Genomic DNA, 14,414 nt, shown 5'->3' with positions numbered 1-14,414 from the left:
GCTGAAGGAAGAGATGAGATAATTTTTTGAGGTTCAGGACCAGTGATTTCACAATACGATTTCCTAATTTTTTTTTTTTTTTTTTTTTTTTTTAGATTTAAGACAAACTGTGAATGAAATAGTGTCATTTTATTATTGTTTGCTCAAAATTGTGCATTTCTCTATTGAAATTGAAATATGTGACCCTGGACCACAAAACCAGTCATAAGGTTTAATTTTACAAAACTGAGATGTATACATCATATGAAAGCTCAATAAATAAGCTTTCTATTGATGTATGGTTTATTAGGATAGGACAATATTTGGCCGAGATACATCTGTTTAAAAATCTGGAATCTGAGGATGCAAAAAAATCAAAATACTGAGAAAATCACCTTTAAAGTTGTCCAAATTAAGTTCTTAACAATGCATATTACTAATCAAAAATTACATTTTGATATATTTATAGTAGGAATTTTACAAAAAAATCTTCATGGAACATGATCTTTACTTTATTCCTAATGATTTTTGGCATAAAAGAAAAATCAATAATTTTGACCCATACTATGTATTTTTGGCTATTGCTACAAATATACCCCAGCGACTTAAGACTGGTTTTGTGGTCCAGGGTCACATATGTCAAATAACAAAACTAAATTGAAATTAAGACAAATCCTAAATTAAAGGGATAGTTCACCCAAAAATGAAAATTTGATGTTTATCTGCTTATCTGCACGTCACATGTGCACGCGCTCTGTCATAGAATACGTAAACGCCGGAAGCGATCTGTCGCATGTATACAACACTCATTGTTTCCACAGTGCACAGAGATTGTGGGTATAGCGGCTATTCAAAATGGTAATTACTTGCGCGTATCCTGATTGTTTAAACCGATTTAAAGCTATAAGTAATATTTAAGATATAAACTCTGAATTCTGAGAAATAAAGTTGCAATTCTGACAAATAAAGTCTGAATTGTGGGAAATAAAATCAAAACTGCAAGATGATAACTCACAATTCTGACTTTTTCTTGCAATTGCGAGTTTACATCTGTCTTCTGTCGCAGAATTGTGAGAAATAAAGTCGCAGTTCTCAGAAATAAAGTTGCAGTTATGTGAAATAAAGTCGCAGCTCTGTGAAATAAAGTTGCAGCTCTTTTAACAATTTTTTTTTAACTTTTTTTACTCAAAGTTGCAAGAAATAAAATAAGAACTGCAAGATGACAACTCGCAAATCTGACTTTTTCTCGCAGTTGCGAGATTACATCTGGCAATTCTGACATTCTCGCAGAATTGTGAGATTAAAAGTTGTAAATCTGAGAAATAAGGTTGTAGGGCTGCAACAACTAATCGATAAAATCGATTATTATCGATAATGAAATTTGTCGACAACGATTCTCATTATCGATGAATCGGGTCCGCCCACAGTGCACATACAACTTCAGAGGATCACGTCAAATAACAGCACTGAATGACGCATTTCTATAGACAAAATGCATCTAAAATAGTGGAGGAAACAGACTGAGATGCTGCAGGAAAGTTACGTGATCCAAGCTGCTCAAAACATGAGAATTCCTTATTTAAAACTAATAGAGTGATGGCTTGCCCTGTGAGGTGCTTTGAGATCCGTTTGCGTCCTCAGCATGAAAACTTTCAGTTTGCGGTCATATCCTTATCTGTAAATGTCACAAATTCACTTGAGATTTTCCATTTAAAAATCCATTCTGGCAGTCTGTAAGTTTAAATCTTTACTGAATGAGTCAGACAGCCGGAACACAGAACACAGAAAGGGAGACAATTGATACTCAACTCAGCGCAAAAACATTCATTGTGCTGAAACATCTGTCGTTGAATGTTAAATTTAGATTTAAATACAACATGTAGTGCGCGTATTTATGGAGGGTATGAACAGTAGGGCTGTGACGGTGGCAGATTTTTACCATCGCCGGTGGTGCGGTGTTTTATATATAAATAAATGAGGCTCAAACATTATTCACGAACGTGCGTGTTTTGCAATTTCTGTCGGTGAACAAGCTGTCTACAAAACACTAAAATAAATCAACGAAATAATACATTTAAATAAGAAAGTAGCCTAAATAAGTGTTAAATAGGCTATTAAACAAACATTCGTTGCAAAACAACCTCGACAGCTCATCAGAATTACTGGCCGAGTTCTCTTTCTCTTCCCCATTGCACAGCTGCTGTTTTTAATAGCAAAGTAATTACATTTATTTTCGTTTCTTTAGTTTATAAAGTTAATTTAGAAATATATTTGGAACATGTTTTATTTGTGAAATTCAAGTTTTTGTTTTTTAAAGTAACGACAAAGCGGCCGGCGGCAGATAGATCAGTCTAGCCTTCTCAAATCATCACGATTTAAATTAAAATCCTTAGATTAAAAAAAAAAAAATTAAGCATATCTCAAAATTAGTTTAATCGTTTAACCTAGATAAATATGTAGGCTACTAATAGGCGCATATCCAATAGTTTGTGTGGAGAGTGAAAGCTTTGCAGGATATGGAGGTGCAAGTGCTATGTGAAACTTCATTTTTGCTCATAAATGTAAGAGTAATAAATTTACTTTAAATTATTACTTCACTACTATAAAACGAAATAATTCAAATCGAAAACAAAACTCTTTTATTAGCTATATGCCTAATCCATAAAGATGCACTCAGAAAATACTAGTTTATTAATAAATAATATGAATATCTCCTTACTTTTCCCCTCCACATTCATGGTAGGCCTAATTACTTTAGCTGGGGCTTTTTGGGCCAGCTTCAGCTTACTGCGTGCATTTGAACGCGGAACTCTTGCGCTTGCTGCTGTTGGTGGGACATTAAACACCGCCACGGCAGAATAAATAGCAGAAACACTGTATTTTATGCTTGTTAGTGTGTTTTTCTTCAGATATTTGTCCTTTTCTCTTTATTACAACAGGTGAATTGTTGTAAATTGTTAAGCACTGTGTTTTCATAGCATTCAGAATGTGGAATAGTGTGATTTAAAAAATAAATAATTGGGATTTTTAAGCCAACGAATCGATTAATCGAAAAATTAATCGGCGAACTAATCGATTATCAAAATAATCGTTAGTTGCAGCCCTATAAGGTTGCAATTGCGAGTTCTAAAGTCAGAATTGCGAAATGTAGTCACAGTTCAGATTTTTTTTTCGTAGAATTGCGTGATATAAACTCAAAGTTGCGAGAAATAAAATCAAAACTGCGAGATGATGACTCGCAATTGCGAGTTTACATCTTCAATTCTGATTCTCAGAATTGTGAGATATAAAGTTGCAATTCTGAGAAATAAAGTTAGAATTGTGAGATATAAACTTGCAATTGTGAGTTATCAAGTTAGAATTGGAAATTAAAATAGTCAAAAAACAAAACTAAATTGAAATTTTAAAACAAATCCCATATCAAATAAATAAATAATACAAGCATAAGAAATCTCTTCAGATGAACAAACTAAAGCTTTGAGTGAGCTTTTTCTATTTAAAATTATAGGCAACCACTGCATTTTAATTATGATCTGAACAAAAATGCTCCATACATGCAACATGAGCAGTTTTGATTTAAATAAGAGTGTTTCAAATTTTAAGCAAAAACAGAATTACCTAAAACAGGTTTGACTTCAGCTTTGTGAAACATATTTGCAGGAAACAAAAACAGCAGACAGGCTGAATGAAAATGCAGATTCAGTGTCAGACGGCAGGTGACGCAATACAGCTTTCCTTTGGTTGCTACGTTAATATGCATTATACAGAGGAAAGAAAATGCCATCTAAACTTTTCTAAAGGCAGCCAGTTCCCCTCAGAGATACATTAATATAAACTCCCAGCCCCAACTGTATTGTGATTTGTTTAGGATCTCAACTGATTTGAATCGTCACACATTTATATTGAGTTTCAACTTGCTCTTAGTGCATTATGTCTCTATTCAGGACTACATTTATAATCTTAAAACACTGATGAGTCCATTAGCAAGCTGAAGTCATGCTCACTCTTCATGGTCAAGAGTAAAGATCAAATACCTTACTTTAACATGCAGTTTTCTTTCAATAATTTACTGTAGACTAAAAGGATTATTGTTCCTTTAATGGTATTATATTAGTATTGAATATGATTACCTTCCTCCCACATGTATAATTATTTGTGCATTCATCAAACCGCATTCGCCCTAGGTTAATGGTTGGTTTTGTTTTTATTGTGTGGACTTCCCAAAGCAGCAGTGTGATTTCTGTAATTTATTATGTCTGATGTTTGAGGGTAAAATGTCAGCGTATCCTATGAGGTTTGCAGCTTGGTTCAACAGGTTCTTTGTGGTACATGCTTTGCAATAGTTAGTGATTTGCACAAAAATTGTTGACAAGTTCCCGTGACGCATAAAGAGTGACCTTGGTTGGTCATGTGATGTGGTGAGAGGACAGCTCGGCCCATAATATAGTCCTTGTTTCAGCAGCAAAGTTATCTTTCATCTCTAGAGTCTATTCAGCTTTAGTCACTCTGCACATTTCTAAATTAAAACCAAGCTCAGCCACAAGGCACACCAGAAACAATTACATTATCTACGATGATGAAACGAGTTATACAGCGTTGACATCAGTTGCTAGAAATTGCTATCTTTTTCTTTTGAATTCAGGAATATTCAGGGCAAAGTTTACAGTATTCCATGCAAGCCATGATTAATGGTAAAGTTTAGGGTTTCCCAAATAGGAGTTTGTGAGGGAACTGCAGGGGGTTTGTGATTTGATAAAGAGAATTAATTAAATCATATAAAATGTAAAAAACTCAGTATACAACACTTACTAAAAAGATTTTATGTTTGCCTGCATAACAATGATCATTAACTATAGAAGCCTGTTTCCGCTTCTGAATAAAAAATGTAAAGTTGTGACTTTTTATCTCACAATTCTGACTTTTTAACTCAGAATTCCATGATACAATTACAAACTCACAATTCTGACCTTTTCCTCAGAATTGTGAGATATAAACTCGCAATTGGATGTTATAAAGTCAAAATTTTGAGTAATAAACTCGCAATTCAGAGAAATAAACTTGTAATTCGGAAAAATAAAGTTAAAACTCAATTCTGACTTTTGCAATTGCCAGTTTATATCTCACAATCCTGACTTTTTTCATGATATTCTGACTTTTTTTCTCAGAATTGTGAGATATAAATTCGCAATTAGATGTTATAACGTCAAAATTGTGAAAAAAACGTACAAATTGGAGAAATAAAGTTAAAACTCACAATTCTGATTTTTTTCCCCCCGCAATTGCAAGTTTGTATCTTACAATTTCAACTTTTTTACTCACAATTGCAAGTTTATATTTCGGAATTCTGACTTTTTTCATGCTATTCTGACCTTTTTTCTCAGGATTGTGAGAAATAAACATGCAATTCAGAGAAATAATGTTAAAACTCTCAATTCTGACTCAAACTTCAATTCTGACAAGTTTATATCTCACAATTCTGACTTTTTTCATGCTATTCTAACTTTTTTCTCAGAATTGTGAGATAGAAACTCGCAATTGCATGTTATAAAATCAGAATTGTGAGAAACAAACTCGTAATTCTGAGAAATAAACTTGCAATTTGGAGAAAAAAAAACAAAAAAACTCTCAATTCTGACTTTTTTTCCCACAATTGCAAGTTTGTATCTCACAATTCTGACTTTTTTCATGATATTCTGACTTTTTTTCTCAGAATTGTGAGATATTAACTCACAATTAGATGTTATAACGTCAAAATTGTGAGAAATAAACATGCAATTCGGAGAAATAAAGTTAAAACTCTCAATTCTGACTCAAACTTCAATTCTGACACGTTTATATCTCACAATTCTGACTTTTTTCATGCTATTCTGACTTTTTTCTTCAGAATTGTGAGATATAAACTCACAATTGCAGGTTCTAAAGTCAGAATTGTGAGATATAAACTCGCAATTGTGAGTTATAAAGTCAAATTTTGAGGAAAAAAGACTCGTTCTCAGGATTGCGAGTTTACAATTCTGACTTAATACCTCAACTGCATTATAAAGTAAGCATTGCAAAGTTTTCATGTTATTCTGACTTTTCTCAGAGTTGTAAACTATAAACTCACAATTCTGCGAAAAAAGTCTCAGGATTTCAAAATGTAAGCTTACAATTCTGACTTCAGAGTTCAGAATTGCAGAATCTTGCACTTCTTGCAATTCAGTTTTATCAAAATATCGAGATGTAAACTTTATTCAGAGGTGGAAATGGGCTTTAACTGATATCAGAGAAGAACAAAGAAAAAATGCTTTATTTCTTAAAGCCTACAGTGAGCAATCCAAAGGTGACTGAGGCGCTGTAAGATGTTTTTGTAGTTAAAAAAAAATGAATACTAAGCATAACATGATAGTTTCATAGTTTTTTTTTATTTGACAGATGCTTGACAAATGCAGTTTCTGTGAACTATTGTTGTATAGCGATGTAAAAATTCCTCCAAAAAGTTTTACTTTCTTTGTGTTCATTTAAAAAATAAATGCATGCTGGTTTGGAGTGACCTGAGGGTATGAACTTTCAAACTTTCAGATCAAAAGGTTTTTCAGATCATGAGAAACAAAATTAGTCGAAGTGTGTCCAAACTTTTGACTGTAGGTGTACATGAGTGTTTTATTAATACATAATCTAATGCAAACACTGCTTATCTTGACTGTGAATGCGTTACATTATCATGCAAAGGAACCCAGGCATAGGAACAGGATATTGGTTATGGTGACTTTTCAGTTCTTATAAGACTGTATTCACTTCTTCCACTTTTCTTTCCCGCTTTACTCTGACCAGCGGTGGTCTCAGATCACGGATTATAACTGGGTCACTCTCTGATTATGCTCTGATTAACTCTGAATGCGAATAACTCGACTACTTGCAACGGTGAAGTGAATTGTCATGCTAGAGACAAGGAGGAACAGGATAGAAACAGACATGGACAAAGGTTGAGGGAAAATGGGGAGGAGACAGAAAAGAGAAACTGATTTGAGAGCGGCCGAGTGTAAAGGATTGTTATTTCACGTGTATTTGAGACGATGACATCACCGCTTCGCCTCCTCAAGTGAAAGAGCGAGTTGACGCAGGCTCCCTCTCTGTTTGGGGGAGAACCACAGAAAGCCAAACACCGGAAAGAGCTTAAGTCTGTATATCATTAGACAGATTACATCTGCAGGCCCTGCCTTATCTGGCTACACTCAGATAAGCCACGGATTGAAAATGAAGTCAAAGAGTCGGCCTCCCCTTCTGCTGGATGTTCCCACTTTGCCTCATTGCGAAAATGATGATGTACCATAGTTGCATACACCGATCTATGAGGCCGTCTGCGGTATCTCTGCAGAGATGGCAAACAGGCACGCCTGGCATCACCCCAGACTCCCCAGCAGGGCTGACACAGCGCCAGCCTCTGCAAACTATGTGTTGTGTTGCTTTCTTGTGGAAATTGATGGCTGTTTGTCAATTTTATATTGGCTAATATGAGTTGGAGATAACATCACAGCTGATTGTGCATTTCAGCATGTTAATGTCAACACTTAAAGCAGGGGGATTGAATTAGAGTTGTTTTCAGTGGCCATTTTCACTTAAGTGAGCTCTCAGGACAGGGATATTGCACATCAGTAAGCATCAGCCTTAGTTGTGCATCTAATGTAAATGAATGCATAACGACTCTGACTAAAACCTTAAGCTGTTCTTTTTTTTGGATGCATCAATAAACCAATAATAATTATGACTGATAATTGATAAATGGCCAATATTTTTTTTTTTTACTTTTAAAATGTACTACCGTTCAAAAGTTTGGGATCAGTAAGATTTTTTTTATGTTTTTTTAAGAAGTCTCTTATGCTCATCAGAGTTCCATTTATTTGATCAAAAACAGAAAAAAGTAATATTATGAAATATTATTGCCACTTTAGATTACAGTTAATATACTTTAAAATATAATGTGTCATACAATCCTTTAGAAATCATTTTAAGATGCTAATTTATTATCAATGTTTGAAACATTTTGTGCTGCTTAATATTTTTTTGAAACCTGTGATACTTTTTTCAGGATTATTTGTATAAAAAGTGAAAAAGAACAGCATTTATTCAAAATAGAAATATTTTCTAGCAATGTTAGACTTTACTATCAAATAAGATCAATTTAACACATCTTTGCTGAATAAAAGCATTATTTCTTTCATAGAAAGAATGAAAAGATTGACTGACCCCAAACTTTGAACGGTAGTGTATATAGATTTCTATTTTAAATAAATGTTGTTCTTTGTAACGTTTTATTCATTAAAGAATCCTGAAAATGTATCACAGGTATCCAAAATAAATAAATAAATAAAATTAAGCAGCACAAGTGTTTCCACTGTTTAATAAATCAGTATATTAGAATGATTTCTGAATTCAGTTTTGCGTCACAGGAATAAATTCTATTTTAAAGTATATTAAAATAGAAAACCACTATTTTAAATTGCAATAATATTTCACAATATTACTGTTTTTTTCTGTATCTTTAATTAAATAAATAGCCTTGATGAGCAGAAAAGACTTTATCAAAAAATTTAAAAATCTTACTGATCCCAAACTTTCAAACAGCAGTGCAAATATTTTACTTTATAGATCGTGTACTATAATTTCTACAACATGAATTATAAATAAATAAATAAAAACATTCTAAAACAAAACAAAAATATATCTATAGTTTTAAGCACTTCAACTGAATGTACGCATTACAACATTATAATTTACAGTATGAAAACGCATATTTCTTTTTAGATTTGCTAATATGTATCCTATCCAATATTGTCACTAAATTTAAACATGTTAGCGAATAAATGATATGATACTGAAATATTGTGCACACCTAGTGAATTTATTAAGATGGTGTTTTTAGTAGCAACAGCAATTTGATAAAAGACACTAATGTTCAATAAATAACTATTTTTATTATTTATAACTGCTCTGGATAGTAGAAATTGTGGCATATTTAATTTAATGTGTATCCTACTCATTTGAAGTGATAGTTTACTCAAAAATGAAAATTTTGTCATTAATTACTTAACCTCATGTTGTTCCAAACATATAAGACCTTTGTTGATCTTTGGAACATAAATTAAGATATTTTCGATGAAATCCAAGAGCTTTCTGACCCGAAGATTAATGAAGTTCTTGCAGGTTTGGAACGAAATGAGGCTGAGTAATTAATGACAGGTTGAACATTCTACTTTTGGCATAATTATGTTTATTAAATCCTTAAATCATTATGTAGTTATTTTCAAGTGCTTCAGCATAGTTTATGCCTTTTTTCTGCTCCTTTGTCTCTATAAATAATAATTGATTCACCTGACGTGTCCCATAGCCACCCCCTTTGTGCTATTGCCATTGTCTCTCTTCCCATCAGGCTTTTGTTTGCTATCCTGCCGGCCTGTATTCTCACTCCGTGGGCAAATACAACCAATAATCAGTGTTGTTTCTAGTAGGGTTGTGGTCAAAGCTTTTGTGAGCACTCTATAGTACAAGAGCAGTGCTGATATTTAATCAAAAGTGATCTGGGCTTTACTGCACTGCTGGATTATGTGCATCACAGGTTTATGACCAGTTAGAATCCCATTCTTTTTAATATCTGTGAAATCTAGCCTGATATTTGTGTACGTCTATTCTAAGGAGTGACGCACCGTTCCCAGCTCTGTATTTAATTAAAACATCCGAGTGTGAACAAGAGGAGCTGCTGGCCACCGAAAGCTGCTAAGTTCTCGAGACGGAGTGACTGCGAGTTGCCAAGAACTGTTAGGTTCAAACGATCCATTGTTTAAGTACAATTAAGACCAATTAAACTAACCCGTTTTCCCAGAAAGCTTTTGCAACAGCTTTTGTGTTGCTTTCCCCATCCTCTCTGGTTGTTTTCCCCAATGTAAGACTGGCCAGAGAAGCAGATGGAGTCAGCTAGAAGCTACTTTCTCCTTTCCAAAATTTTGGACGTGTCCGTTTAATGCTTTGAAATGCTTTTGTAAACCGTTGATTGACCAACTGTATGTGTTGAATGGTGTGCACCATCTAGTGGTAGAACACATAATGGCAGCATTTGCACTTCTGCTGACAAGTGAGCCTTACAAGGACGAGCCTGTTGTCCCCTCTCGAGTGTCTCCAATTAGCTAACTTAAGAGTTTACTTCAGGCATAAGTAGTTGTGTAATGTGTTGACCTGTGCAATTTATGTCGCTCTTTTTATGCAGGAGCTGGGGGCTGCATTAATACTGCTATTGTGGGGGCTTGGGAATTTTCTGTAATGAATAAAGCTTTATTTTGATAAAGAATTTAATAAAGTTCTGTTGCCCTGAAGGTGTGTCGTTAAATCATAATGCAATATTTGGCCCGGTTGACTGTCTGATGTGTTGTCGAGCTGCAGTATTAATGACCAGCCCTAGAGTCAAAACACAATTATGCAAAGTTGTTAAATGGTTTTTAATTAGATTTTAGGATTTTAATTACTTTCAATAACAAATGCACATCTGTGTTATACAGGGCCTTACGCTAGTCTATGAAGCCACTTCAGGCTGTTGGATCTGTAATAGAATAATCCCAATTCAGTCATTATTATTTGAACAATATCTTGAAAGTCCATGAAAGTCTTTGTCGGCAAGTTTGGTTTGGGCTTCGTACCGACCTCTTTATGACCCTGTTAAAGCATTATGCGTTCTTCGTTATTAAAGGTTTGTGTATTATTATAGATGATTCACTCCCATGACACACCTCCATTCAGATCAAACCTCCCCTTCCATCCCAACTGTTGCAAAAAGCAGTGTGCAGCCTGCAGCCCTGGGGCAGTGCTATAATGGCTGGGTAAGCGCAGGACCGGGGGGCTGAGAGATTAACCGTAGCGTGAGGAAACCTGTGGGAAGTTCTGCTTTATGGCAGCTCCTCCGCGGAGCTCTGCTCGTTAACACTCATCCCGCTTCGCACGGCATATGGAGACCCATCTCTCCCCCTGTGTGCTCCATCTCATAAACGCCTATCCCTGCTGTAGCCAAAAAGATAAAGCACATCTGTTAGGATGTGAGTGAAGGCGGAGAGAGGAGTAGTGGTGTTTTTTTAAATTGTGTTTGAGGTCAATACAGTCAGACTGATCAGGTTTAAAGATGTGTCTAATGGGTTGTCTCATGAAGAGCAGAATTCACAGTGAGATTCAGCAGACCCTGCTGGATAGACCAGCATGTGTTGGGTTTTGGATTCTGGTAAACAGCATGGGATTGCCTATGTTTTGGTGTCACTGTTAGGTTGATTGATTAGCTCAACCAGCAAGACTACGTTGGTCCTCCGTCTTTACCAGAAAAGTCACTTTTTTTCTCTTGTTTCACAGACATCTCTGTAGTAGTTCATACTTTTTTAGCAGTTCTGGAACTTTGATTCACAGCACTTTTCATGTTACTGTCTCTCTAGGATGAAATTCTGTTGTTGTAGTAACTGATCAAATGTGTCTGCTAAATATAAATGATTAAATTAGCAGTTGAGGCATTAAAGAGAGAGTTCACCTCCCAAAATGTCATTTTAAAATCTGATTTTCTTTCTACTGGGAAACATTATGAAAAGTGTTGTCAAATGTTGTTTAAACCCCAATGTTCTAAAAGAATTAGTTCACTCCAGAATTAAAATTTTCTGATAATTTACTCACTCCTATGTCATCCAAGATGCTCATGTCTTTCTTGCTTTAGTCAAAAAGAAATTTAAGGATTTTGAGGAAAACTCCAGGATTTTTCTCCATATAGTGGATTTCAATGGGGATCAACAAGTTGAAAGTCCAAATTGTAGTTTCAATGCAGCTTCAAAGGGCTCTACATGATCCCAGACGAGGACTAAGAGTCTTATCTAGCAAAACGATTGGTCATTTTCTAAAAAAACATAAATTATATACTTTTTAACCACAAATACTTGAACCTCTGCGTCCATGACTTCAACCATTTCGTAGTCACGTTGGAAAGCTAATGTGTGACGTAGGCAAAATTACTGACCCAGTGTCTACAAAGCGAACATGCAAAGAAAGTCAAACACCCTTTACAAAAAAGGTAAACTGAACTGGAGTACGCATACGAAGAACAAACTGTGCATGACCTTTCCAATGTAATTATGTGATGCGTGAAATTGTAGACACGGAGCTAGTGCAAGATGAGCATTTGTGGTTAAAAAGTATATTGTTTATTTATTTATTTGGAAAATGGCCAATCGTTTCGCTAGATTAGAGCCCTTATTCCTTGGCTGGGATCGTGTAGGGACCTTTCAAGCTGCATTAAAACAGTTTAGGTTGGCGCCAATAGCCTTGTGGGCAGCGTGCCGACATACAGCGTCATTGCGCTCTGGGCGTCCCATGGTCGAATCCCGACTTGAGGACCTTTCCCGATCCCACCCCCTATCTCTCCCCCTCCTCGCTTCCTGTCATTTCTGATCTGTCCTATCACAGTAAAGGCAAAAAATGCCAAAAATAAATCTTAAAAAAAAAAAAAAAATGACCTTCAACCTTTTGATTCCCATTGAGGTCCACTATATGGTGAAAAATCCTGGAATGTTTTCCTCGAAAAAACCTTAATATCTTTATGACTGAAGAAAGACGGACAAGCCAACAGTCTTTTTCCAGATCCCTTGATTTTAGTCGACTTTTGTGCCTTTAGTCCAGTTTAATGGTTTTGTGGTGTGGCAATTTTTTAAATACAAGTAGCCTATTCCATATTGTCTTTTAGATTTTATGTGGATATTAAAGCTGTTTGCATAGTAATCGTAAAAGAATTACCAAAATGCTCTTTAGACTTGTTTTGCTAGTGAACAGTATGAATATTCTGGTTAATCTGGTTGGCTAAAGGTCTTTAGATTGGAAAACCAGTCTTTCAGCAGGGCTCAATAGTTTAATATATTATGCTATGTTTAGCCTACAGGCATCTTAATTAATCTCATAGTTTAATCAGAATTAATGCCTTTTTATTATTATTATTATTATTTTTTTTTTAATAAAGTAAATTGTATTGTTTTTTTATGTATTTATTTGTATGTTTATATTAGACAGATTTCAGATTTCAGTACATAAAAACTTTATTTTGGAATCTGCAATCATATTAAATGTAATCTGGAATAACTGAAATATATGTATGTAAACATAGTCAGACTGTTCATTCTGCAGAATGAGCACATGGAGCTGAAAGGAGACAGACTAGGACCAAAGCCATCCTTGGCAAGCTTGTGCTATTTCCCTAATCATTTTTCTCAGAGCGGTCCATTTCCTCTTCCTGTATTGTCTCTGCTGTGATTTAGGGGAGAATGTGTCTGTTTATAGTTAGCCTTGCTCATCAAAGCTTTATTCTGCTTTTGTAAGGTCAGTTGATATGAAGTGATATATTTAAAGAATTTATTTTCATTAGTCCTGCTGTCATATTTTAAATGAACAGACTCCAATTTACATGCCACAGAGATTAGTTTATGTCTGTTTAAATGGTAAATGCATTCAGAGTTGTGCTAACAGTGGGTTTAACTTTTTCTGCTACATTTGGTTGTTTGCTTATCAAGCTTTTTTTTGCATAAATCTGTCATTTTTTTTTTTTTTTGCATGTGGTTATGGGTTCTCCCATGCACAAAGGCACAGCAGAGTTTTCATTGGCCCTCATTTCTATGTTGTCCCTTCCCTTCAACAGAACATACACATAAAAACATTGGCTGATGACATGGTAAGGTGTCTGTTTCTTTTATTTCATGTGTCTTTCTTTTTCTCTTGTTTTTTTGTTCTTTTTCTCATCTCCGCCACAACTCCCAGAGCGTTGTTAAAGTGAAGTGAACGACAAAGAGAGATCAAAGACAAAAAAGAAAAGCAAAACTGTTTTGTTTTTTTTAATCTGTCATCAGGTACGTCATAATCAATCAGTCTAAAGTTCACTCCAGGTCAGCAAGCCGGAGTTCAAGCAGACACATGGCAACTTGACAAGTTGCCAGACCTTGTCTTCATTTTGACTTTGGTCTCTCCTTGAACACTTGCACTTTACAACAGAGTGTGTTTTGATTCTTTAAATTCATTTGTTTTGAATTCCTCCATATATGCATGTTTTCTCTGTTTTCAATGACAGACTAACAGTGACTACTAGTGCATGGTCTGTTTTCACTCTTCTCTGAACCAGTAACCCATGACTGGAATGTCGGCAGAAGCCGCTCACATCTCTTTCTAATTAGAAACCTTACACACGCCATTGTCACATCTTACTGTCTAATATAGTCCAGAATGCTGTCTGTGATATTGTCTCTGTATTCATTATGACTGTAAAGTGAACATGAACAGGTTGAAGGGTGACAAAGGTAATCACCCTGTGCTTTTAAAAGCACAGCTTGAAAAGGTAAAGTAACAAGAGAGCAGGTGAGTCAAATGTCAAGCTATGAACTTTTAAACCACATTTTAAAACT

General features: G+C 35.0%; 1 protein-coding gene across 4 annotated transcripts in view; it reads left to right on the top strand.

Moving 5' to 3' along the window:
* The window catches only part of diaph2 (diaphanous-related formin 2), a 541,097-nt gene that overhangs the window by 14,790 nt on the left and 511,893 nt on the right, over positions 1 to 14,414 (top strand). For 3 of the 4 annotated variants that reach the window (XM_073820079.1, XM_073820078.1, XM_073820076.1), the window contains exon 2: positions 13,658 to 13,690. The exons of the other annotated variant lie outside the window; for it this stretch is intronic. In XM_073820079.1, coding sequence (XP_073676180.1) covers positions 13,658 to 13,690 — 33 coding nt within the window. The remainder of the gene's footprint in view (positions 1 to 13,657; positions 13,691 to 14,414) is intronic. 4 annotated transcript variants of the gene reach the window in all.

The sequence above is a fragment of the Garra rufa genome, chromosome 16, assembly GCF_049309525.1.
Source record: "Garra rufa chromosome 16, GarRuf1.0, whole genome shotgun sequence".
Classification (NCBI taxonomy): domain Eukaryota; kingdom Metazoa; phylum Chordata; class Actinopteri; order Cypriniformes; family Cyprinidae; genus Garra; species Garra rufa.
Note: the sequence above shows the minus strand (reverse complement) of the source record. Positions and strands in the feature narration are given on the sequence as shown.